Below are 27,672 nucleotides of genomic sequence, written 5' to 3'. Positions count from 1 at the left end.
CTTCCTTATAGCATCATTGTGAGAATTAAATGAGATGCTGAGCACAAAGCCTATAATATAATGCCGCTACACAGAATGTGTGCTCAAAAAAGTTTAATTAATATTATTGTTGCTACGTAACACTCTCAAAGCAGTTATATCAGAGGGATGGTTGTATATACTGTTTGGGCAAAAGCACTATAAAATGGCACCACTAAAGCAAATGGTTTTTCATCTGTGCTTTGGAGAATCCCAAGGTTTTTAGGAGGAGCTCAGGGGTTTTAAAAAAAGAGAAATTTTAAGTGCCTGGGTAAAAAAGAATCGTAACTTTTTTCTGCTGTATATTGAGGTGCAAGTACATTTTCATTTTAAAATAATAAATACCATCACTGAAAAAGCATGAAAATTTCTGTTCCAAAAACCTACAAGTCCCTTATGGCTTAAACTCTATGATTCTGAGCCATTCACATGTACCACTACCTTCCACCCCATTCTTTCACTGGAGTGTAAACTATAATGTTTTTCTTGGTGGACTAAGATTTCAACTTCATAAAGTGCTTTTATATAATATGTTTTCTCCTCAGATTGGTCTTTTATAATGCATTCACTTCTATTAATAAGGGAAGAGAGAACCTTCTTCCAAAGACCCCACCCAAATGAAAATAAAGGAATAAAGAGGCACAAACACAAAAGAACATAGTGCATCTGAGCAGAGACTACAGTAGACTATATTTCAAATGAATTAACAAAATAGAAAAAGAAAAAACAAGACAATATGGGGATTGTGGAGGGCAACAGAACCAACAAATTTATCCAAGTGCAATACAAAGCCCAACACATTAGAGCCTCTGAACTCAGGAGTAAGGTGGAGCTGATGACTTAAAGTTTGATTAAGGAGCAATTGGACGCTTAGATCAGCTTCCCCAACCTGGACTGCCAGGCAACAACCTCCATCACTCCCACCGACGTTGGAAAGGTTTATTCTCTGGAGAAACAGATTCAGGGAGACTGTGGAGCTACCAGGTTAAAAATGGAAGGATTAATTAAAAGTCTAAATGCTGAACTGTGAGATCCTTCCTCAAATTGGCTTTGCAGGCATCCAAGCAGATTTTTCACAGTAAGAATTTGGAAGATGTTCCCAAGAAAAAGTAAATGTCTTCAGGGGGGAAAAAGATATCTAAAGCCTCCCAAGGAGATGGCCAGTCCTTGCCTAGTCACTCCACCATGAAACTCATCCTTTGAAAGTAATGGCTTACAAGCAGAAACAATGAAGGATCAGACATTTTCAGAAAGCCCCTAACATTAAAGACAGAGAACAAACAACTAGACAGATAAGGAATGCAAAAGAGTCACAAAGAGCTCTTCTGATTTCATTATGGCTGGTAAGCTCTTACCAGACCTGACCCTATGAATGTGAAAAATTAATTTTAAAAAATCTACCCCAAAACACTGGAAAGTGGACAAAAGCAAAAAGATTCTGGAGGGTCATTAAAACCTGGACAAAGGTAATGGCATAATGTGAGTATGTGAGTTACCTGTTTACAGCTTTTAGCCTTAGAGTCACTTGAATTCAGAACCACAGGACAACTAAACTCCAATAGAAATCCACAATGTTTCTGGCCCAGGGATCCAGAGAACAGAGCTTAGGGTAAACATAGCTGCTAAAAGGGAAAAGAGAATCCTGGGAAACAGAGATGTACAAAGGGAAACCCAGATTCTGTGTATTAACTCTGGCCACGTGTATGGCTAACTCCTGAGCCATCAATGTGTGGGGGTGACTACATGCAGCCCCAACTGAATAAAAATGACTGTACTGAAATTTAAGCTATAGGCCCAAAAGACGGTTTGCAATTTGAGTGCAAGCAAAGTAACTGCCTGGTAAACAAAAGTATGCTTTTTAGAGGAATACAATAGATCCCATTCACAGTGTCCAGGATATAATTAACAATTAGTCAACAAACAAAGAACCAAGAAAATATGGCCTAGAATTAAAGAATTAAATAGAAATTCTATGATTAAAAACAATTAAAAATGAAAATTAAAAAAATAAAAATAAATCACTGGGTGATATAACAGAACTTGAGAATGAATCAGTAGATATCGTTCAATCTAAAGTATAGAGAGGAAAAATGAATTTAAAAAGAGGAAGAGGGAAAAAGACTCATGAACCTGTGGAGAGGATGGAGCAGAAAAATAATTAAGGATATGAGTGCCCAAAACTTGCCAAATTTGGTAAAAGACATAAATTTATAGGTTCAAGAAGCTCAGCAAATTCCAAGTAAGATAGGTATAGAGAAAACCACACCTAGGTCATCAAAGTTAAATCACTATAAACCAAAAATAAAGAGAAACTCTCAAAAGCAGCGAGAGAAAAACAACACACTACATATATGGTAATAGTGATTCAAATGATCAGAAACTTCTCATCAAAATCTCCAGATGTACAGACAGTGCAACAATATCTTTAAAGTGCTAAAGAAAATCAAAACTGACAATCTGGAATTTTTTACCCAATGAAAATATCCTTCAAGAATGAAGACGAAGTAAACACATTTTCAGATAAAAAACGTTTTAAGTGAGACCATGAACAGACATGTACAACAAGAAATGTTAAAGGCATTATTCGGTCTAAAGGGAAATGATATGAGATGGAAACATGAAACTTTAGGAAGGAATGCAGAGAATAAAATATGGTATATATCTGAGTGCAAATTTCTTTTTCTTTTAATTCCTTTAAAATACATAGGATTGTTGAAAGCAAAAATTATGACATCATGTAGAGTTTATAATGTATGTAGGTATAATACTTATGACAACTATAGCACAGAGGATGGAGGTGGGGATAAATGGAACTATACAGTTAAAGGTGTCTACATTTTATGTAAAGTAGAACAATATTAACTCGTTAACTCTAAGTGGACTATAAAAAGTTAGATAATGCAAAGAAATGCAGCTAAAATCAAGAGATAAAGTGGAATTCTTTATTGAATCATATTAAAATGATTCAAGATGGGGAAAAGGATTAAAGATGGCGGTGTGAGAGGAGAGACAGAGGCTTCCCCCTAAAACTGGATACAATCAGAAAATATAGTTGGCGCAACTAATCCTGAGAGAGCAACAGGAAAGAGGATAGCACCAGACTACACACACCTGGAGTAAAGAGCAGACCTCAGCGACCGGGGTAACGTACCAGAGCTGTGGCTCCGCGGGACCCGAGCCCCTCCCCCACCCCAGCTCACCGGCGGGAGGAAGAGAAACGGAGCAGGGAGGGAGTGGAAGGCTTGGGACTGCTGAATACCTAGCTCCAGAGATCTGCGCTGGGAGCACAAACCTACATTTCATGGTGCTTTCATCATACTCTTCTGATTACGGGGTTGGAAAGCTGGTACAGGCAGAGTTCCTGGGGAGACTGGGATTCTGGCCACTTGTGGAAAGCAGGGATCCATATCCGGCTGTTCTGGGACAAAAACTTATACCTGTGTGACCAGCCCACTGGCTGAGGCAGTGGAGACAGGCACAGCAGCCGGGAAACGGGGAACAGCTCTTTCCTACCCCCAGGCACCAGTACTGCTCCCCTGTGACCCCCGACATTGCTTCAGGGGCTGAGCAGCTCCAGAATAGAGCTTCTGGACACTAGAGGACACCATATACAAACATGAAACGCCAAAGGAACCTGGTACAGAGTAAAATTGTTAATACAACTCCCAAGAAATATTTAAATGATATGGACCTCGTGACTCTTCCTGAAAGGGAGTTCAAAATAAAAATCAGCAACATGCTAATGGAGGTACGGAAAGACATCCAAGAAATCAGGAATGAATTCAGGTCAGAGATCCAATTGTTGAAGAGCATGATGGAGGGTATTAAAAGCAGATTGGATATGGTGGAGGAGACAATAAATGAAATAGAAACGAGAGAAGAGGAATACAAAGACGTTGAGGCACAGAGAGAAAAAAGTATCTCTAAGAATGAAAGAATATTGAGAGAACTGTGTGACCAATCCAAATGGAACAATATTTGCATTATAGGGACACCAGAAGAAGAAGAAGAGAGAGAGAAATGGATAGAAAGTGTCTTTGAGGAGGTAGTTGCTGAAAACTTCCCCAATCTGGGAAGGAGATAGTCTCTCAGGCCATGGAGACCTACAGATCTCCCAACACAAGGGAACCAAGGAAGACAACACCAAGACACATAGTAATTAAAATGGAAAAGATCAAGGATAAGAACAGACTGTTAAAAGCAGCCAGAGGCAGAAATAAGATCACATACAAAGGAAAGCCCATCAGGCTAACATCAGACTTCTCAGCAGAAACTTTACAGGCCAGAAGGGAGTGGCATGATGTATTTAATGCCATGAAGCAGAAGGGCCTGGAACCAAGATTACTTTATCTGGCAAGATTATCATTTAAATTTAAAGGAGGGATTAAACAATTTCCAGATAAGCAAAAGCTGAGAGAATTTACCTCCCACAAACCATCTCTACAGTCTATTTTGGAGGGACTTCTATAGATGGAATTGTTCCTAAGGTTGAATAGCTGTCACCAGAGGTAACAAAACCACAGTAAAGAAAGTAGAACAGCTAATTACTAAGCAAATGCAAAATTAAATTGACTATCCCCAAAGTCAATCAAGGGATAGACAAAAAGTACAGAATATGATACCTAATATATAAAGAATAGAGGAGGATAAACAGAAAAGAACCTTTAGATTGTGTTTGTAACAGCATACTAAGTGAGTTAAGTTAGACTCTTAGATAGTAAGGAAATTAACCTTGAACCTTTGGTAAGCACGAATCTAAAGCCTGCAATAGCAATAAGTACATACCTATCAATAATCACCCTAAATGTAAATGAACTGAATGCACCAATCAAAAGACATAGAGTCACTGAATGGATAAAAAAAACAAGACCCATCTATATGCTGCTTACAAGAGACTCACCTCAGACCCAAAGACATGAACAGACTAAAAGTCAAGGGATGGAAAAAACAGGGAGAAAAAAAGCAGGTGATGCAGTTTCATGCAAAAAACAGGGAGAAAAAAAGCAGGTGTTGCAGTACTAGTATGAGACAAAATAGACTTCAAAACAAAGAAAGTCACAAGAGATAAAGAAGGACATTACATAATGATAAAGGGCTCAGTCCAACAAGAGGATATAACCATTATAAATATATATGCACCCAACACAGGAGCACCAGCATGTGTGAAACATATACTAACAGAACTAAAGGAGGAAATAGAATGCAATGCATTCATTTTAGGAGACTTCAACACACCATTCACTCCAAAGGACAGATCCACCAGACAGAAAATAAGTAAGGACACAGAGGCACTGAACAACACACTAAAACAGATGGACCTAATAGACATCTACAGAACTCTACATCCAAAAGCAACAGGATACACATTCTTCTCAAGTGCACATGGAACATTCTCCAGAACAGACAACATACTAGGCCACAAAAAGAGCCTCAGTAAATTCAAAAAGATTGAAATTCTACCAACCAACTTTTTAGACCACAAATGTATAAAGCTAGAATTAAATTGTACAAAGAAAGCAAAAAGGTCCACAAACACATGGAGGCTTAACAACATGCTCCTAAATAATCAGTGGATCAACTACCAAATTAAAATAGAGATCAAGCAATATATGGAAACAAATGACAACAACAACACAAAGCCCCAGCTTCTGTGGGATGCAGCAAAAGCAGTCTTAAGAGGAAAGTATATAGCAATCCAGGCAAATTTAAAGAAGGAAGAATAAACCTAAATGAATAGTCTAAAGTCACAATTATTAAAATTGGAAAAAGAAGAACAAATGAGGCCTAAAGTCAGCAGAAGGAGGGACATAATAAAGATCAGAGAAGAAATAAATAAATGAGAAGAATAAAGCAATAGAAAAAAATCAATGAAACCAAGAGCTGGTTCTTTGAGAAAATAAACAAAATAGAGAAGCCTCTAGCCAGACTTATTAAGAGAAAAAGAGAATCAACACATATCAACAGAATCAGAAATGAGAAAGGAAACATCACGACGGACCCTACAGAAATACAAAGAATTATTAGAGACTACTATGAAAACCTATATGCTAAGAAGCTGGAAAACCAAGAAGAAATGGACAACTTCTTAGAAAAATACAACCTTCCAAGACTGACCAAGGAAGAAACAAAATCTAAACAAACCAATTACCAGCAAAGAAATTGAAGCGGTCATCAAAAAACTACCCAAGAACAAAACCCCTGGACCAGATGGATTTACCTTGGAATTTAATCAGATATACAGAGAAGATATAATACCCATTCTCCTTAAAGTTTTCCAAAAAATAGAAGAGGAGGGAATACTCCTAAACTCATTCTATGAAGCCAACATCACCCTAATACCAAAACCAGGCAAAGACCCCACCAAAAAAGAAAAATTATAGACCACTATCCCTGATGAACATAGATGCAAAAATACTCAACAAAATATTAGCAAACCGAATTCAAAAGTACATCAAGAGGATCACACACCATGGCCAAGTGGGATTCACTCCAGGGATGCAAGGATGGTACAACATTTGAAAATCCATCAACATCATCTACCACATCAACAAAAAGAAGGACAAAAACCACATGATCATCTCCATAGATGCTGAAAAAACATTTGACAAAATTCAACATCCATTCATGATAAAAACTCTCAACAAAATGGGCATAGAGGGCAGGTACCTCAACATAATAAAGGCCATATATGACAAACCCACAGCCAACATCATACTGAACAGTGAGAAGCTGAAAGCTTTTCCTCTGAGATCAGGAACAAGACAGGGATGCCCACTCTCCCCACTGTTATTCATTGTAGTACTGGAGGTCCTAGCCGCAGCAATTAGACAAAACAAAGAAATACCAGGAATCCAAATTGGTAAAGAAGAAGTTAAACTGTCACTATTTGCAGATGACATGATATGTACATTAAAAAATCCTAAAGACTCCACTCCAAAACTACTAGAACTGATATCAGAATACAGCAAAGTTGCAGGATACAAAATTAACACACAGAAAACCGCAGCTTTCCTATACACTAACAATGAACTAATAGAAAGAGAAATCAGGAAAACAATTCCATTCACAATTGCATCAAAAAAAAAAATACCTAGGAATAAACCTAACCAAGGAAGTGAAAGACCTATACCCTGAAAACTACTCAAGAGAAATTAAAGAGGACACTAACAAATGGAAACTCATCCCATGCTCTTGGCTAGGAAGAATTAATATAATCAAAATGGCCATCCTGACCAAAGTAATATACAAATTTGATGCAATCCCTATCAAATTTCCAACAGCATTCTTTAACGAACTGGAACAAATAGTTCAAAAATTCATATGGAAACACCAAAGACCCCGAAGAGCCAAAGCAATCCTGAGAAGGAAGAATAAAGTGGGGGGGATCTCGCTCCCCAACTTCAAGCTCTACTACAAAGCCACAGTAATCAAGACAGTTTGGTACTGGCACAAGAACAGAGCCACAGACCAGTGAAACAGAATAGAGATTCCAGACATTAACTCAAACATATATGGTCAATTAATATACGATAAAGGAGCCATGGACATACAATGGGGAAATGACAGTCTCTTCAACAGATGGTGCTGGCAAAACTGGACAGCTACATGTAAGAGAATGAAACTGGATCACTGTCTAACCCCATACACAAAAGTAAATTCAAAATGGATCAAAGACCTGAATATAAGTCATGAAACCATAAAACTCTTAGAGAAAAACACAGGCAAAAATCTCTTGGACATAAACATGAGCAAATTCTTCATGAACATATCTCCCCGGGCAAGGGAAACAAAAGTAAAAATGAACAAGTGGGACTATATCAAGCTGAAAAGCTTCTGTACAACAAAGGACACCATCAATAGAACAGAAAGGTACCCTACAGTATGGGAGAATATATTCATAAATGACATATCAGATAAAGAGTTGACATCCAAAATATATAAAGAGTTCATGCACCTCAACAAACAAAAAGCAAATAATCCAATTAAAAAATAGGCAGAGGAGCTGAACAGATAGTTCTCCAAAGAAGAAATTCAGATGGCCAACAGACACATGAAAAGATGCTCCACATCACTAGTCATCAGTGAAATGCAAATTAAAACCACAATGATATATCACCTCACACCAGAAAGGATCACCACCATCCAAAAGACAAACAACAACAAATGTTGGCTAGGTTGTGGAGAAAGGGGAACCCTCCTACACTGCTGGTGGGAATGTAAATTAGTTCAACCATTGTGGAAAGCAGTATGGAGGTTCCTCAAAAAGCTCAAAATAGAAATACCATTTGACCCAGGAATTCCACTTCTAGAAATTTACCCTAAGAATGCAGCAGCCCAGTTTGAGAAAGACAGATGCACCCCTATGTTTATTGCAGCACTGTTTACAATAGCCAAGAAATGGAAGCAACTTAAGTGTCCATCAGTAGATGAATGGATAAAGAAGATGTGGTACATGTACACAATGGAATATTATTCAGCCATAAGAAGAAAACAAATCCTACCATTTGCAACAACATGGATGGAGCTGGAGGGTATTATGCTCAGTGAAATAAGCCAGGTGGAGAAAGACAAGTACCAAATGATTTCACTCATCTGTGGAGTATAAGAACAAAGAAAAACTGAAGGAACAAAACAGCAGCAGAATCACAGAACCCAAGAATGGACTAACAGTTACCAAAGGGAAAGGGACTGGGGAGGATGGGTGGGAATGGAGGGATAAAGGTGGGGAAAAAGAAAGGGGGCCTTACGATTAGCATGTATAATGTGGGGGGGTGCATAGGGAGGGCTGTGCAACACAGAGAAGACAAGTAGTGATTCTACAGCATCTTACTATGCTAATAGACAGTGACTGTAATGGGGTTTGTTGGGCGGACTTGGTGAAGGGGGGAGTCTAGTAAACATAATGTACTTCATGTAATTGTAGATGAATGATAACAAAATGAATTTTAAAAAATAAATAAATAAGTAAATGATTCAAATAATATAAGACAAACCAGGAATGGAGTTACAGAGAAATAAGAATAAAAAGGATAAAAAGAAAATAAAATGGCAGAATTAAATATAATAATTACATTAAACATTAATGGACTGAACGCTCCAGTTAAAAAGAAAAGAATGCAATAATGGATTTTTTTTAAAGCAAGACATAACTGTATATGGCCTAAAAGAAAACACTTGAAATATAAAGTCTCAGATAAATTGAACATTAATAGAGAAAAAAAATGTGTATGAGCAGGTGAGATTTCTTTGTATGCAGTAGTACACAGCAATAATAGTTCAACTCCTTTCAGGTTCCCAGACCCAATTCCAGTGTATATGTGTGTGGGAGGGGTTCTTTTCATGCACACCACCAAGCAATTATCAAACAACATCAGGGGTCTGAGAGCTCAACTCAATTCTGATGCTATCTGCCCAGAGACAGCACCAGATTCCCCAGGTTAAGGGCTCTGTCTTACAAGACTGCCTTCCACCCTGCACTTCAGACACAGGTTAAGAGTCCCAGGCAGTGCTTCTGACCAACCAGCTACAGATTGGAGGTTCTAAGAACCTCCCCCTTAGATTCAATTAGTTTGCTAGAACTGCTCACAGAACTCAGAGAAACACTTACATTTAACAGTTTAATAAAGGATATTATAAAAGATAAAAGTTAACAACCAGATGAAGAGATACATAGGGCAAGGTCCCAAATAAAGGAGCTTCCATTCTTGTGGAGCTTGGGGCCTGGCTCAGTGGCACGTGGAAGCGTTCTGGTTCCCCAAACATGGAAGCTCTCTCCAACAAAGAAGCAGGATGCAAGAGAAAGATATGCTCTTCTCATGGGGTTTTGTGAAGGCTTCATTGCATAGTCATGATTGACTAAATCATTGGCCATTGGCTGATTCAGCCTCTAGCCCTTGCCCCTGGGGGGTCCAAAAGTTTCTCATTAATATGACAAGACATCCATTTCACCTTTAAGGCTCTGCATTTTTTTCAGGAACTGTGGATGAAGACCAAATATACCTGGGAAGTATATATTTGGTCATATGAATGAGCAAATATGTATTTCTTATGACTCATTACATTGCAGAAGGCAGAAATGATTTCATGAATATTAGCTACATATGGCCATAAATATGTTTATGCACACACAAACACACACATATGTCAAGAGAGGGTTTTCCTGACCACCCAATATAAAATGGGAGGCTTCCCCACCCCTCACTTCAACTCTCTTACTTTATGCTTACTTTTCTTCATCTTACTGAATGACTATACCATATGCCATTGTCTTTCCCCCCAGCACTAGAGTGGCAGGACCCTGGTGGAGTACCAGGAGTAAAGGGATGGGAATGACTCACCCCAGGAACAGGCAATAAGGAAATACAGTGTGTGATGAGAATTTAAAAACAATCTTTAAACATTCAAAAAGTCAGTGTGCTTTTATTACCATGTACCACTAACTCAGAAAAAAATGCCTGGGTGCCCTGCCAGGACAGACTGCTTCCCACCACACCGCCCTGAACCCTGAAACTATCAGCTGGAATTTCATCTGTTTTGTTCACTGTTGTATCCTATCACCCAACTATAAAAATAGTAGCTATTGAAAGTATTTTCTCTAATATTTATTGTGTATGATTTATCCTCCCACATAGACAGTCACATTAAGAGCCTTAATGTGACTTAATACCGTGTGTGTGTGTGTGTGTGTGTGAGAGAGAGAGAGAGAGAGAGATGCACAGTGCCCCAGTGGTGAGTATGTGGTAGGCACTCAATAAATACTTGAATAAGCTTGAATGGGGTTTGGACCCACCATGTAGAAATCGGGATGGGGGAGGGTCTTGGCAGAAATGTCATCAATGGATAAGGGAGCCCAAGAAAACCATTTCATGACAGGGCAGCAGAAGCAAGAACAGTCAAGACGCCTCTCTTCCCTTCCAGTCCTATGCTGGCAATCCGCAAGGACCCTGAGCCTCTCACCACCCACCTCTGTGGCTTTAGAAGCAGATAATCTCTATGGAGAACCTACTCTAATCCAGGCCCAGAGCTAACCTTTTGCATGCATTGTCTTGTCTAATTTCTACTATCACCGTGTGAAAAGGTGCTGTTATTGCCCCTATCCCACAGGCAATGAGACTGATGAGATTGATTAATTTACTAGTGATTATTCACCCAACAGCTAATCAAGCTGGAGTCACTGGTCTGCCACCAGAGTTCATGCTCTGAAGACACAGATTTAAATATATACAATGCTAATCAAATTAATTACTATAAGTTATTTCATTTTCCACAAATATCTTTTCAACTGAGAAGTAGCCAGTAATTTTTCAGCCTAGGATTCTGTTTAGCTTTCCTTCTACTCCATCAGTTTGAATCCAGTAATCAAACTGGTCAATGAACTCAAACAGCCTTTAACAAGCTCTTCTCAGAGAACCACAGGAGTTACCTCACTCCCTTTTGCAACATCACAGTAAAGAGCTTATCAGCTCCACTCTACCAGTGACAGACTAAAACGTGCAGCTGGTCATTGACCCAAGACTCGTTATGGCTTCCAGCCCTAAACCAAGTCCTAAGTAAAACCCAGAATATTAGACACAAGCTCATCCATTAGAATGAAATGAAATGAAACCTGGTGTTGATTCCTCTTGGATGGAGTGTTTCTCTGAGGCCCCTCTGCTATAAAGTCACCCATTCAAACCTGTGAATTGGTGTCACCTCAGTGCCCTCAGCTAGTTCCCTTCTACCCCATAGTAGGTCCTCAATGCCAGCCTAAAGCTCGGTATGATATCTACCCCCACTGGACACACTTATCCCATCCAAACTGTATTCATTATTTGGCTTGGGAGGTGGGGGGAAGGGGACATGTTTATGTGACCTGAAGCAGAGCTTCTCAAACTGTAATGTGCATGTGATGCCCACAGGGCTTCTGCTAAAAAAGCAGGTTCTGCTCAGCATGTCTGAGTGAGGCCCAAGACACTACAATTCCAGCTCCCAGGGGTGCTGATGGTGTGGCTCCCTGACCCACACTTTGAGTAACGGAAGGAAGCAAGTGAATCTGCAGGCAGTTTTGAAGCAAACAAAGCCTGTTTTGAAGCTGCACTAGCCTCTTTCCAGAGTCTTCCTTCCTCTACAAGCACACACACTTCTTGGGCTTTTTCACAGCAACCTCCAGGGTTTTATGCTATCCAGTGACTATGTAACCTCCTTCCTGCCGAGCAGCTCTTCATACCTAGACATTTCCCAATGTGTCCAAACACCACAGCTCACCTGTGCTCCTGGTAGGTACCTGGCTGGCTATCCTTGGAAATCAGAGAGGACTTCAGCCCACCTCTCCTGGCAGACAGCTGCCCTGGATTCTACCGCACAAGGGAATCAGGGGTTAAGGGCAATTTCAGAAAACTTCACATGTTGACAAGACTGCCCCCAGCTCAATATACCAATTAGATTCACATAGAAAGATGAGAAAGTCCTGAGCAGCATATCCCAATGCTCATATGTGAGTACATGCCTCCCTCCTAAAAAAGATCCATGGCCAAGTAAGCTTGAGGAATACTGCATACCATTTCCCTTCCTCAGTTGCATATTAGCACATCAAAGGCTCTGAGAAGTCCTGCAATAAAGAAGTTTATTTAATTTTGTTTAAGCCAGCGAGTCATAAGCTTATTTATTGATATGGAGGGTTTTTTTTTCCCTGCAGCATTTCATGGGACCAATTTTCTGTGGAGTATTTAGGCCCATCTGTTTTATAGGGCTAATAATCCCATTGTTTGATATGTTTGAGATTTGAGAATCTGACTATGAGATTCAAACTGGCTCCCAGAAATTTGCAGCCTACTAATCTCTTAGATCATTTTGATAGGATCTGTCACTGACAATTTTTTAAATTAAAGTATCATTGTTCACTCATATTATTAAGTCCTCACCCCCCACCCCCCACGGTGCAGTTACTGTCTATGAGCAAAGTAAGATGCTGTATGTCACTGACATTTATTAAAAGCACAATTCACAGACAATATGGCAGAGTGGAAGTAACAGGATTTGTACTAAACTCAGGTATGAATCCCAACTCTGCTATGATTTAGCTGCGACCCCCAAGAGAAAACCTACATCTCAGGGCTGTTGTGAGGCATGCAAATAACCTGCAAAAAAAAAAGAGAACTCCAGTATTTAGAAGTACTCAACACTTGCAGCATTTGAATAGGCTGTACAGATGTGATCACTGAAGCAGCCCAACAACCCATAGTCATGAACTGGACCTGTTTCCACTTGTTCTCACTCAGATTTTTATTGCAGCCCCACTTAAACTGCATGCACCTGAGCAGGTTTTATCAAGCAATGAGTAGGGTAGCTGATCACAGGACTTCTCTTTAATGGGTGTGAACTCTGCCCATCTTTGTAAACTGTGGCCCAGATCCATCCTGAGTCATACCTTTCGGCAGATAATTTTAGACACATTTAATGTATTTCCATGAAGTCCACATTCCTCAAAAATATCACCTAAACTATCAATTAATCTAAAACCTACATGTAGGACAAAGGGCATGTTTTCTGGGGACGGGCACATTTTAATCCCATCTTTGCCACTTATTGACCTGTGGAGAGTTACTTAACCTCTTTATACCTCAGCCTCCTTATCTGTAAAATATAGATAGTATTGTGCCCATGTGGCACAGTTGTTAAGAGAATGAAATGTGTAAAATCAAATATGCAATTAAATAAGTGAATATGTCAAGTGCAAAGCATAGCACCCAACACTGGTTAAGTGCTCAACAATATTAACACCATCCTCCACTTCCATCCCCTACCCACCCTCAGAGGCAGAGAGTGAATCCTGCTGGGCAAACCAACACCAGTAGCCTATTGGGAGATACCTCTGGCTGCAGAGGAAGGGCCATGCATATCACAGAGACTAAAGTCATTCGGCAGATTTCAGGCCTCCCAGGTATGAAGACAGCTCTTCAAATAAGACTTTTGTCCACTTTCCCTGACAAACAGTTGAAGTACTTTCTGCAAGTTATAAAAGTGATCCAGATGGTTAAACAGAACCCTAGTGGAGTCAGCTATACCTTCTCTTGAGAAGGTCATGTAGGGGAAAGAGACTAGACATCTTCTGGCGGATTGTTTCCAGGCCAAAGATGTTAAGAATACATCTGTGGCACCCACTTCCCAGAGCAGTTCATGCCAGCAGCTTGGATGGAGTGAGAGGAATGTGAGGGCAGGGACAGGGGCAATTAGGGTCTGGGTTCAGCCCATTCAGTGCCTGGAGCAGAACAGCTGGCTCAGAGTGTGAGAGTCTTGGCTCAGACATTTGGCAACCCACTAGCTGTGTGTGCATGCGTGCGTGCGTGCGTGCGTGTGTGTGTGTGTGTGTGTGTAACTAGCTTGCAAAATGTTGAGCCTCCCTTCTTCCCTTGATCATTTGGCAGGAATATTTTTGTTGGCAAATAGCAGCAAAGACCAGGTACCAAAAATATCCACAGTAAACTTCCCTACTACTATTTAGATTCAGGCCCATTTTTACTTTCATTGGGGAGCAGTGGGAGGCCATTTACAGTCATGCCAGAGTGGGCTTAACATTAGAATGGCTATAAAAAATTCTTTTAAACTGACAATACCAAGGACTGGCAAAGACAAGAAGCAGCATCGCTAGTAGTAATGCAGAATAGGATAGCCCCTCTGGAAAATCTGGCAATTTTTGTAAAGTTAAGCTTACACTTACAATATGACCCAGCAGTCTTTATTCTAAATACTATCCTAGGGAAATTAAAATTCTTGACCACATGAAAACTGCATGAGTATTTATAGAAGCTTTTCATGATTGCCAAAAATGGAAAATAATCCAACTGTCCTTGAATGGGTAATTGGATAAACAGAGTTATAATCATTCAACATTTTCTTACAACCAAAAGGAATGAACTATTGACCAAAGGCATTGTGCTTAGTCGAGGAAGCCAGACTCAAAATATTATACACTGTATGACTTCACGTATGTGATGTTCCAGAGAAAGCAAAACTATAGGGACAGAGAACAAATAAGTTGTCACCAAAGGCTCTGGGTGGGTGGATGGTTTGACTAAAAAGAGAAGCATACAAAATGTTTCAGGTGAGGAAACTAACTTGTGTGCAGATCATGGTGGTAGTACAGGACTCAGGACTATCAATTTGTTAAAATTTAAAAAACAATATACAGGATAGGATTTTACTTTCAATTTAAGTTGAAATTTAAAAAATGAAAGCTGCAGTGGCTATATTAAAATCAGAATATAAAAGCAGAAATCAATGCAATAAAAAACAGAAAAACAATTGTGAATATAATTAACTAAAAGCTGGTTCTTTAAAAGGTTAAAAAAAAACTGATAAACCTCTTGCCAGGCTAATCAAGAAGAATAAAGACACAAATTACTGACATCAAGAACAACAAAAGGATCATCACTATAGATTTTGTAGACATAAAGAGCATATAAAAACACTATTTAGTAAGGAAATATGAACAACTTTATGCCAATGAATTTGACAGCTTAGATGAAATTCATTGAAAAATTCATCAAAAGACATAAACTGCCTGATAACTTCCAGTAGATAACCTGCATAGCCCACATCTATTAAAGATACTGACTTGGAAGGGGAGAACCTTCATATAAAGAAAACTTCAGGCCTAGTTGGCTTGACTGGTGCAAATTGCCAAAGATTTATAGAAGAAACATTACCAACTCAAGAGATCTGGAAATAGAAGAGGAGGGAATACTTTCCAACTCATTTAATTATTTCATATTTTTTTTAAACATCAAACAGAAAGCAGTGCTCTCATTACTTACAAGGTCCCCAGATCGAAATCATTGCCCAGTAACTCCTCCAGCAGACTCGTATCCAGGGCCGGATTCCCCAGAGGGCCATCAGTCCCCTGAGCTGCAAAGACAAATTTAAAATCCTAAGATTCATGAAGACTTTAGAATGACTAATGGCTAAAAACACAGACAAAGCAACTAAATGGCATAAGGCATGTATTGAGAGTTGAGGTCTTTCCTCTATTCAAATACTTCCTCCAGAAATCTCTTTTGATGTCACACTCCTCCAGCAGCCTTCCTGGGCACCTTTAGGTGCCCCTCTTTATGTGTGTCCATTAACACCATGTGCTTTGCCCTAGACACTATTATAATGCTTGCTTTTGTGTTTGTTTCTCTATCTGAAGTCTTTTAGGGCAAGGACTGTGTCTTTCTTATTGTAGCCACAAAAATCTATGGTATAAAAAAGGCAGCAATAAACATCTGCTGGATGGATTTATTGGATGGATGGATAAGTGGATTGGTGGTTGGTTTGTTGGTTGGACAGATTATTTCCAACAAGAAGTTGAGTAACTTTCTTCACCTTTTTTGTTAGACTTCCCAAAGGTTAACACAATATTTCTGACCTTTCTCCTGGTTTAAAAAATGAAAATAAATTTCCTGTTTTCTTTCTGGTCATAATAAAAATGTTAGAATTTTAAAAGAACATAAAATATAGGAATATATAATAAAGAAGATAAAACAATACTTACTTGTGGATAAAATGACTATACCTAGCAAATGCAAGCGGAGCATCTAACAACAATTAGAAATGATCAGAAAATTCAATAGTCATTGCTTAAAATTAAATATTAAACTAATTAGGTCCTTATATGCAAAAAATAACCAGTAAACCTCTCAGATAAATATAATGGGAAAAAAAATGAGGTTCTATTCAAAATAACAAAAATATAAAATATCTAATACATACATATATTTAGGGACAAAATCTTTTTAGAAAGCTAAAAAAAACCTCTATGAAAGGTCATAAGAAGTTTGAATAAATGAAAAGACCTACATTGTTCTTAGACTAAAAGACTCAATATTTTAAAACTTTTACTAGACATTATTTAGGATGTCTGCCAAGCCCATATATTCATTTTCTGAGAACTTCCCCCTTAGAAGCCATATTTTTAACACATAACCTCTCCAGGCACCTGAAGCAGGAAGAACCAATCCATTGCTTAGCCAGTGACCAATTCAATTATTTCTTCCAAGAATTTGAACTAGACTTTGCAGCTGATGGTTGAGATTAAGTCAGGTTATAACTAAGGCATGGACTGGAGTGATAGTCTAAACATTTGCTGAGGTCCTTCTTGACTCTATCCTTTCTGAGGCCTGGTTTTTCCACTTCTACTCCAATCGTATGACAAACTTTGGTATACACCCAACAAACCCTTTTTAACTGGGTTGTATGTTATCTGAAATTAAATAGTCAACAAGTTAAAATGTCTGGAAATTCTTCTGGAAGAATAAATACCCCAAAATCACCAAGAAAACTAGGGAGAAAGGAGGTAAATCAGTGCTGAGAAACAAATGGACACATGAAAGGAACACAAAAAAATCTGGAATATATCAAGAAATATTACACATATAGGGAATATATAAGGACTGACTTTTAGTGCATAATAATCATATACTTTGACAGAAGCAGTGAGAAAGATTAAATATTTAATAAAAGTTGTGGGGAAAATTGGTCAGACATTTAGGAGAAAGAGACCTGGATCATTTTCCTACTTTTATACCAAAATTCCAGATAGATTGAATATTTCAACATAAACAAGTGAACCCATAGAAAGAACACATGTGTGAATATTCTTGTGATCTTGATATAAAGAAGGCTTTGCGAGCATGGCATAACAAATAAAAACTATAAAGAAAAATATTGATAAATTTCACTTTATACATTTTTTGAGGGGGAAGAATTTTTCACATTTCATTTTGAAATAATTTCAAACCCTAAAGAACATCTTCAGGAATACAAAGGAACTCACTTATACCCGTTACTCATAATTCACCAATTATTAACTTTATTGGGTTTTTTCTGGGTACAATTTAAATAGGTAATACTTGGAACCTCCGTCCCCCACACCAACGTCCTTCCTGTAACCCAGCGCCTTGCCTTCCCCCGGGGAACAGGCCCCTTCACGTCCAGATCACCGCACTAGTTACAGGAGGGCCATTTTATGCTTAGCTTTTGGGTTGCTATCTCTTCCAAGTGCACTAAAATAAAACTGTAAAAATCTTGAGCACCTCCCAACTGTGAACATTTGACGGGTGCCAGAAAGGGGAAAGGGAGAAGGAAAGAAAGAAAAGGGAAGGGAAAGAGGAGAGAGAATGCCAAGTCTTTCAGTGGCAGGAACAAAGAGGGAAGTGGATGGAAGCCAGTCCTCAAAGCTGGGGTGCTCAGAAATGACCTCACAGCGGGTTCAGTCTTGAGCTTGACTCTGAAGAACACATAGGGTGGAGGTGAGTGGGTAGAAGACACATTCATGCTTTCACTGATTCAACTAATATTTATCAAACATCTGCCATGTGTATGCCAAGCACTGTACACGGTTCTAGAACATAGCAGTGGGGGAGGAAAAAAAAAACAAGACCCGTTCGTGGGGGAGGGGGTGCCCTATATTCTAGGGGAGGGAAAGGCGGCAACAGTGGGGGTGGAAGAAGACATACATAACACAGGAGCCCAGGAGCCCAGGAGTCCAGGAGCCCAGGAACCCAGGAGCCCAGGAACCCAGGAGCCCAGGAGCACAGGCAGGACAGGTGGTCAGAGCACGGGAGGCCTTTGGAAAGTGACCTGATGTGTTTTACATTTCTACACGGTCACTCTGATTGCTTTGTGGGAAAGGATTCTAAGGGGACATGAAGAGAGGCAGGGAGATCAGTGGGTTAGTATCTCAGTTGTCCGGGGACATTCAGAGGTAGTTTGGAGTTCTCACTCTGGGCCAACCAGAAGGAGGAGCATTTTACCTGGCCTCACGAATCTTCATAATAGCCCGAGGAGAGGGACATTAATATTATCCTGTTTCCAGAGAAGGCAGAGTGATTACACAGGCTAATTAGCTTTCCCAGGGTCACACAGGCAGTAAGTGACACACGGGGTAGCCCGACGGGCCTACCCCAATTCCTGGGTGTGCTCTCACCGCCACCCCGACCCCAGGCTTCCTCAGGCCCCCAACAGGCCAGCCACCTGTAGAGATGGCTGGCTTGCTTCTGCCACTGCCCTATACTTGGATGAAGCCTATTGCTAAAAGAAGCAGATGGAAAGAGGGATCCATTTAGCTTCCTACTAGCCCCTGCTGGTGTCCCATCTGCTCTGTACAGCACACACAAACACAAACACACACACATACAAAATTCCCAGGCACAAACAGGATGTGGCCCTTGGATGCTAAGACATGACCGATGCTCCACTTGCTTTATATCGCCTGCCCTCCCCTCCTTTCATCCCAGGTAGAAATAGGAGCTGGTCCCTATATCCCAGGACCTGCCCTGGTGGCTGGTCCAAACACCTTAAAGAAAAAGGGGAAGTGTTTCCCAGAGTAGCCAGCTTTCTCTAAGGCTCCAAAATCACATCTGTGCCTTCCAGACCCAGAGGAAATCACTCAACAAGATAAATCTGTATGTCAGACAAAACTGTTTGCAGGAGGCTTTACACACACAGGGTAGCTCTCAAATGGCTCTTAAAATAAATCTTAGGCTTTTAGAAATAATTACTTTGCTCTACATGTCTTAAACACTTGTTTATAACACCCAAACCTGCAGAGACTGCATCGTTGGGCATCTCTCCTTCAGGGAAGGTCAGTTTCAAACATTGATTCCACTCTTTTCTACATTTGTCTTTTGTGACTGAGAAGAGCCGCCGCAGCCCTGCTCCCAAGAGGAGCAGCTGCCCAGGCCTCCTGGGAACGCCGGAGAGCTGCCCAGCTCGCTGCTCTTGGGAAACAAAGCCCATCCCCCATCCCCATCCTGGTTCCCTGCCTCCCTTCCAGGCACAGTGACAGCTGCAGCCCAGTAAACTGTCCTGTGGCCTTGGTCTTGGCAGACAAGAAAAAAGCACATGGTGATAAGGATCAGCCCACCAAGGAGCACCAAGGCATATCCAAGTTGCACCCACAGGATCTGCTGGCAGACTCACACATGCCTTTGGGAAACAGTGCTTCTTCGGAGGTATGAGTAGAGCGCTCACAGCAAGGACTTCCTGTCAGTACTCCCCGCCTCCTCCGCCCACCTGCACAGGCACCTCCCACCAGCCCTTGCTTGCCTCCATCTGATAGGCTCCCAATCCCTTTCCTCAATCTAGATGCCCCCGGTCCTTCCTTTGTCTGCTCTTTCATCCTTTGTCCCACAACAATACCCAGAGTATTCAGACAATAGGCAAGATGGCAAAATGTGTCTGTTATCACAATTGTACATTTTGAAAATATTCTAAAAAGCAACAATGAGGATCCCCTAAATGGTTTCCCTTTGGATTTAGACGTAAAGACAGCTCCCTCTGATAGACCAGTGTTCTTGAGAAATGTCAGTGGATATTCCAAAGGAGAAGTGGTGGGAAAAGAGGAATGGGGGAGATACTCTCCTTCTCTGATTGCCAAAGGGATACTTTTGTCTTGACGAGCCACTGAAAATAAAGCTGGATTTCAAATCTAACGATGTTTCGAGCCATAGCCATTCAGAGTTAATGAGTAAGGTAACATTGCCAACCATTAATTGACTGTTTCATTCATTTATTCAACATTTGCTCATCATCCACTATGTATCGAGGAATAAAATCAGCTCAGTGAGAGGTACAGGAAAATCAGCTGCAGGAGGACCTGGTGTTAGGGTGGCTGTGGACATGGGTACATCCTAGAGAAGACTTGCCATCAGACAGGCTGGGGTGCGCCAAGGACTGCCTGCAGGTGACACTGGAGGGCGATTCTTAAGGATAAGTAGAGGGTGATAAAAAAATATTCTAGAAACAGAAGAGAGCACTGGCAAATGAATTCAATCAGTAGCAGGGCTCTGTGGGAATGTGTCCGTAGTCTGGCCAGAGCTGGAGGCAGGTGCAGAACATGGCAGACTGAGAACAGTGCCTTTCACAGACACCACTGCAAGCTGTATGTACTTTTATTTCAACCACTGTAGCAATTATGGAGTGTCTATCTCTCTGTACTGAACTCTAAGCCTGCTAGGGTAAAAACTGCCTCTTTTTGTACACATGCTAAGCACCCAAAACAAGGTCTGGAACATGGTAGTCACTAAATATTGAATTTTTTGAATGAGTAATAAAATTACAATGAATAAATGTGATTATGAATGGTGGAAGGTGTATCTAGAGAAGCTGGTATACATGAGATAATGACAGTTCATAGGTATCAAGGTAAGGAATTAATATTGAAAGTTATGGAGACATTGAAAAATTTTCACCAAAGGAAAGACATGATCAGGTTTATACTTTTGAAAGAGCACTATGCCTGCTGGAGGGAGACTGGACTGAAGCTGGCAAGACTAGAACAAAGGGACTAAATGAAGGGCCCCCACCCATAAGATGGCGAACCTCCTGCTTCTCTTCCGGGTCCTCAGTTCCCGCCGGTGCCACCTGAAGCCCAATCACCCCTCGCCCCCCTAATCCCAGCACCTAGCCAATAGCCACCAGCCCCGTAGAAGTAACACCACAATCACCCCATGCCCCTTCCTATATAACCCAGCACCTTTCCCTAATAAAGCGGAATTCTCCGGTGAATTGCTGCTGTGTGTCGCTCCTTTCCTTTCACTAAAGATGCTGCCAACAGTAGTTTCCCTCAGTAAATCATACAAACACAATCAAAGGGCACCTGCTATGGACAGGGACATGCCAAGTGCTAGAAATACACAGACAAAGGAGCCTTAGTAGTTAAGGGTCCTGATTCCATAATCAGGCATGGGGTCAAATCTGGCTTGATTTGTACAACCAACTGTGGAACCTTAGACCACTTCTCAAGCCTCTCTGTGCCTCAGTTTCCTTATCTATAAAATGAGAGCATCTATTCCATACAGCTATGAGGATTAAGTGAGATAAAGGGGCTTAGCATAGTTCCCAGCTCAATAAATAACTACCCTTTGCCATTACCATCAGTTTCTGTGTTCAAGAGGTTCAAAGACTAGCGAAAAAGACTGACATAATAACATACCCTAGCAATGGGATGTGACCATAGAGATGTACACAGGGTATTATGGGATGCTGAAAGGACTCAACTGGAGCAAAAGGGGGACAGGAAAAGCTTCTGAAATAGAGAACAGAGGTGCATGAGGTTGGACCTGTCTGTGGGGGCAGATCTTCAACCCCTAAATGTTATGAGACTCTGATTTAGTCAGTGGATGAGGCATCAGGAAAGTGGATAGTTGAGGCAGCATGCTGAAGCCAGCTTGTGCAAGCTGCTTGTGCACATCAACTCCATATTTAGTGTCTTCATTTTAGTAGCTTGAAGTCAATCATAGTGGAAGGATTTACAGCATGGAAACTGGCAAACACTACAAACCAGGGAATTTTTTTACCCCCAAAGAGTTGGCTGTTAAACACTTAACAGCTCACCACTGGATGTAAGTAATATTTGAGAAACACACTGGACTTTGTGACTGACTGGAAGGAACCCAGGAGAGTCTCTAGTCCGTTTGGTGACTGGGTTGGGGGTTGTGCTGGAGCCTTCAGACTAGGAGAGAGTTGGGTGAGGAACCTGGTAAGGAGCTTGAGCTTATCTGCTCAGGGCCATGTCCATCAATCCTATTTTTGCACTCTTGGAGACAGAAGTGAGTGGCAGGTTACTGCCCTCAAGAAAACTCCACCCACTGACCTGGAATCCTGAGAGACTCCCAGTCTTCCTTGTACAGGGAGCCCTGCCATCCATCCAGGAAGAATCTAATCAGTTCTTTCAATCAGGGTTAACATGACCCATTGTTGCAAACAGTGAACAAATTAAAAGACTCTCTGGACTTTAGCATGATATGAGTCACTGGAAATGTATGTGCCCAATAATCAAAAGATAAAATTTAAATTAACTTCATTCAACTTGAGTTAATAAATAGTTCAAGCATATTGTGTAACAGGATGGCAACACCCACATGGGTTTCCTATGACTGTCACAGAGGCAAAATTCTAGAAAGGTTTGCTAAAAACTTGCCTGTTGGAATCTAGTAACAGCTGAAGACATGGTGGAGCCAGCATATGCCAACCAAGAACCAACTGTGTGAATGGACTTTATTTTTCTTCCAGTTCAGCTACTTGAGTAGAAGATTAGTAGAGTCTCTCTGGAAATGCATATCTTGACTTCAACTAGACACTTAACAGAATTTTTCACTCGTTTATTCAACATTCAATAAGTATTTAATGTAGTGTGTGTATGCTAGACACCAGGAGTATAAGAGTGAGCAACACTCAATCTTACACTCGAGTGGGGGAGGGCAGTATACCAAAGTGTGAAAACTCACACCCAAGGAGACACATGGGCAGCTTCTACTCTGATTTGGGGGACGAGGGTGGGCAGTCAAGGATGGCTGTATTTGTAGCTAAGGTGAAGAATGGTAGAGGAAATCACATTAGAGTTAGGTAAACTTACACATGGGAGAACAACTGTACCCCAAAATGGTAACCTGGAGAAAACCCTAAAATTCAGTATAAAATGATTCTGCTCTCATCCTTCTCAGTAATGTTATTGTGACTTAAGTAGGTGTAGAGAGGGCAAAATGTCCCAATATGCAGACAGCCTGAAGGAAGTGGGCCAGGTGCAACAGAGTATGAGAGTCCGGTCTTACCTGGGCTGACGGCAAGATGGCTGACTCTGACAAGAAGAAATTTAGTAAATACGTTTGGCTCTACATCAACTTTTAAAATTATGTATATGTGTGATGAGGAAACTTGGTTTATGAGTGAAGAGATAATAAAGACAAGTCTTTATGTTGTGTCATCATGAGGAAGTATTGGGAAGACATAGAAACGAATACAGGTAGAGTTATACTAATAAAATCATTGAGTGCAGAGCTAGAAGGGGAGGTCCCTGGTCCTCTCTGCACAGGTCTAACCTTGAAGAGCTGGGCCCGAGACCTGAAGGGGAATATTGACAAGCAGTAGGGTGCCTGGAGGAGATACAACAGACTGCAAAAGAATCACAGGTCAAGCCACATGAGAGACAATCAGTGGAGAATAGTAATCATAATAACAATACTTGGTTGAGCACTTTTTATGGACCAATACGGTGCTATGAATTTTATATTTACTTTCTCATTTAATCCTCATGATAATTTTTTTCCACCAGTTAGGTATTATTATCCCCATTTTTCAGAAAAGCTAGTAGCCTCAGCAAACTTAAGTAGCCTGCTCAAGTTGTAACAGCAGTTACTGTTAGCAGGAAAGAAGGGGGGTGCACTGCCATCGGACAGGCAGCTGATGGCATCTGCCACATATAGGCTGAAGATGTAGATCCAGGTCCTTTCAGCATTAGCGTCACTACACTTCCATATGACTGTGTCCTCTATTGCTTTTTCACAAACTCAGGAGCCGCATGGTGTAAATAATAAATGATTGCTGATTAGCTCAACACCTTTGGAGAGCTGTCTTTGTAGCATCTGACCAGCTTCCCAGTGAATAATTGAACAATTCAGATGGGTTTTAAAGTACAAAGGGGAACTGGTCAGTCCATTGCATCATGTAACCTCAATTTTCATGAAGGTATTTCAGTGTCTTCACTAGCTGATTATAGATTCACGTTCCTTCTCCTTTTGAATTCATGATTTTAAATACAAATTAAGTAAGATCCTCTGGCCTTTCTGGAAGTCTGGGAACTAATTTTCTGAGAGTTTTAGAACCTTACAGCTGAGCTTCCTCCCAGCCCTTCAACATGAGGATTTAGCTTTCATGCTTTGTCCATTTTCTGTTCAATAACACATAACACATACTGTTAATATGTACAGGAATAAACACCAAAAGATAAATGAAACACACTCAACTGCATGTTAACCAATATTATTTTTTAACCTTGAAAGATACATGTAGAAAACAGAAGCTAGCAACATTTCCTTTAAATGGTATAGGAATATATGAAGGAATCTCATTTATTTTATGTCCAAGGTTTTGAAGAATTATTGTTTGGTTTGGTCTACTAGAAAATCTTATTTTGCCAAGGGCCAAAAATGAGAAGAAAGAGGAGGAAGAGGAAAGCATGAAGAGAAAGGCATCCCAAAGGAGGGACAGCTGAAGTGGGGGTACCCACCCACAGGCTTTACAGGAGATTTGGCCCATGTGGAGTGTACAGTGTTCAATATTAAACCAGTGCCCCTTGGGCAGACCCTGCAGGGCACAAATTCAGGAAAGCCTATGGCTTTCAGCAGTGACTGTCCTGCCTCAGCATGCCTTCCTGTCCTGCCAAGCCAGGCAGACTGGGAGGACACAGCTCAGCAGAGCACTGGCTGGGGGCTGAGTCTCCAGCCAGGTGTAAGACAGGGACTCAGGTCTTCTTAGATGCAAGAAATAAAGGAGGGAAATCCAAAAGACATGGAATCCTAGAAAACACCTGGAATCCTAGAAAAAAACCAGGCTTGGAGTTTATTTATTGATTCAACAAATATGTTTGAGTGCCTACTCTGGGCCAGTTCCTAGAGGCTACCAGAATGAACGAGGCATAGTCCCTTCCTTCTGGTTGTCCACAGGAGACACACAGAAAAAGGCAATACATGCTTTGAAAGATGAAGTGCAAAGCAGCCCACAGACCCAGGAGCCCTGAGGGGACCCACAGCTAACCTCAAGAGCAAATGGCAGTTAGTCTGATCAACAAGGGAGAGGAAGGCATTCCAGAAGGAGGGAGCCCCGTGTGACCCAGAGTCAGGAAAAGCATGAGATGTGGGCAACTACAAGTCAGGCAGAACTTGGGCAAATCCCAGCTCTGATGAACCTCTCTGGGACTGTTTCTTTCTGTGGAAAAAAAGGAGCTGGGTTTTATCAACTTACAGTGTTGTCTGCAGACTAAGTGTGATAATATATTTAATCCACTTACTGAGAGATTTTCTCCTAGATCAAACTCTACTCAGGCCCCCTTGAACTTTTCAGTGATGTCTCCTTTCTTCCATGTTTCCCTCTGCATTGTCCAATTTTAGCAAGAACCTGATAAATCAGTTTAGCCAGAATCCCCACCCTCCATATCTGATCAGCGTTGCTCTCTGGCTGGGCTCCTCATCCTCCACCATGCCCCAGGTGATGGCTAGTCATCCCCGCCTTCTTTCAGCAAGAATTCTGTTAAGTTGGTTTAGCCAGAATCCTCCCTTACCCTGCTCCTTGGCTAGAAATTCCCACTTGCCAGCACTGGTACTCAGAGTTGAGCCCACTCGTCCCCAGCTGCAAAATTCCATCCGGGTGGTCATTATACCTATGGTGATATCCCTCCCTTGAATAATGTCATCCTCACCATGCTTTGACAATGTCATTGAATTGTTTTTCTTTAACACTATGATTGCTTAGCACATTATAAATGTTCATTCCTTCCTTACTCCTTCTCTGCTCCACACCTCACCCCACCCCACCCCAACACAGGGTACAGAACAATAAACCAGTTGCTGATGTTGGGGCAGATCTGCTTCAACAAAGCAGGGAGTTAATGAAGGCCTAAAAGATAGGAACCCGCTGGCTTTGTTCTGGGGAGTAGTGGTGGGTGGGTGCCAGTGGAGCAGGGAGCCAGTGGTCAGTCTGTGAGGGATTAATGGGGTGTCTCAAGTTAAGTGCAGGACGGGAGGATAAAAGGGAGGAGTTGCTTCCAAAGACCAACCATGTTTACTTACATATTTTTCTGACATCTAGCCCTCCAGTATGGAAGCTGACAAGCCAGTACACATCTTCACCTTTTTCCCCTTTGGGAAGGCAGAGAGCTATGCAGATGGGAGGAGCCTTGGATGTGAAATGAGAAGACAAAGGTTTTGTCACCCACCCTGACAGCTGCCTGTGTGATGGTATCAACTTCTTTGAGGTCCATTTCTTTTAACTGTAAAATGCCTTCCTCTTGGGGTCATGTGAGGGAACAATGACTTGATGGGAATGAAAGAGTTTGTAAAATGTCAAACTCTATATAAATAGGCATAATACAAATGGAAGAGTGAGAAGAAAACTGAAGAACTAGGAATGAAGGGGAAAAATAAGAAAATGTAAAAATCGGTGGCTGTGTATGGATTTTGGTTTTTTCCAACATCTCCATAAACATCCAGCAAAGGGAAGAATGAGCCCTGAGCAGGGTTTCCAGGCCTGACAGCCTCACCCCCAGGAAAGGTCAATTAAGATATTCAATGGAAGCCTGCTTCTCCCAGGGAGGGGAACAGATTTTTTGTCTGTCTCATCCCCATGCAGATAAAAAGAGGAAATGGTAATTCTCCAAATGTTTCTGATGGCACACTTCTTGAGTCATGTGGCTAATAGATTTTAAAGTGCCCCTCTAACTGGAGTTAGCCTAGTCACGGTAGCAGCTAGATCTTACTCTTTTACATTCAAAGACAGAAGTCATCCTAAAGCTCATGTACTTTCAGCAGAAGAGCCTTGGTTAGCTCTTCCCTCATAGTATTAATAAGAAATCTCTTGTAGGTGTCCTTTCTGCCTCTTCCTGCATATAAAGCCTCTTCGCAGATTTGTTTCAAAGCAACAAGCTTCCCTCACCCAACGAGGGAAGAAAAGAAAGAGGACCGTTGTGCCTGCTCCTTGCATGTATAGAATCCCTCGGCACATGTAGAATGCATATGGGACAAGCAGAGTAAAATTCCAATCAAGACACTCTGATCTGCTTTTGTGTTGAAATACACACAATTAGAGAGGCAACTTTGCTGATTAAAAAAATATTTCTATACATGCTTTTATGAACTCTTAAAA

The 27,672-nt window shown here is 41.0% G+C and overlaps 1 protein-coding gene across 2 annotated transcripts in view; it reads right to left on the bottom strand.

Moving 5' to 3' along the window:
- MYRFL (myelin regulatory factor like) overlaps positions 1-27,672 on the bottom strand; it is a 115,820-nt gene that overhangs the window by 78,969 nt on the left and 9,179 nt on the right. For both annotated transcript variants that reach the window (XR_005031893.2, XM_036920979.2), the window contains exon 2: positions 15,810-15,900. Coding sequence is in view for 1 of the 2 variants with exons in the window: in XM_036920979.2 (XP_036776874.2) it covers positions 15,810-15,900 (91 nt within the window). In the remaining variant the exon portion in view is untranslated. The remainder of the gene's footprint in view (positions 1-15,809; positions 15,901-27,672) is intronic.

The sequence above is a fragment of the Manis pentadactyla genome, chromosome 10 (assembly GCF_030020395.1).
Source record: "Manis pentadactyla isolate mManPen7 chromosome 10, mManPen7.hap1, whole genome shotgun sequence".
Taxonomy (NCBI): Eukaryota; Metazoa; Chordata; class Mammalia; order Pholidota; family Manidae; genus Manis; species Manis pentadactyla.
Note: the sequence above shows the minus strand (reverse complement) of the source record. Positions and strands in the feature narration are given on the sequence as shown.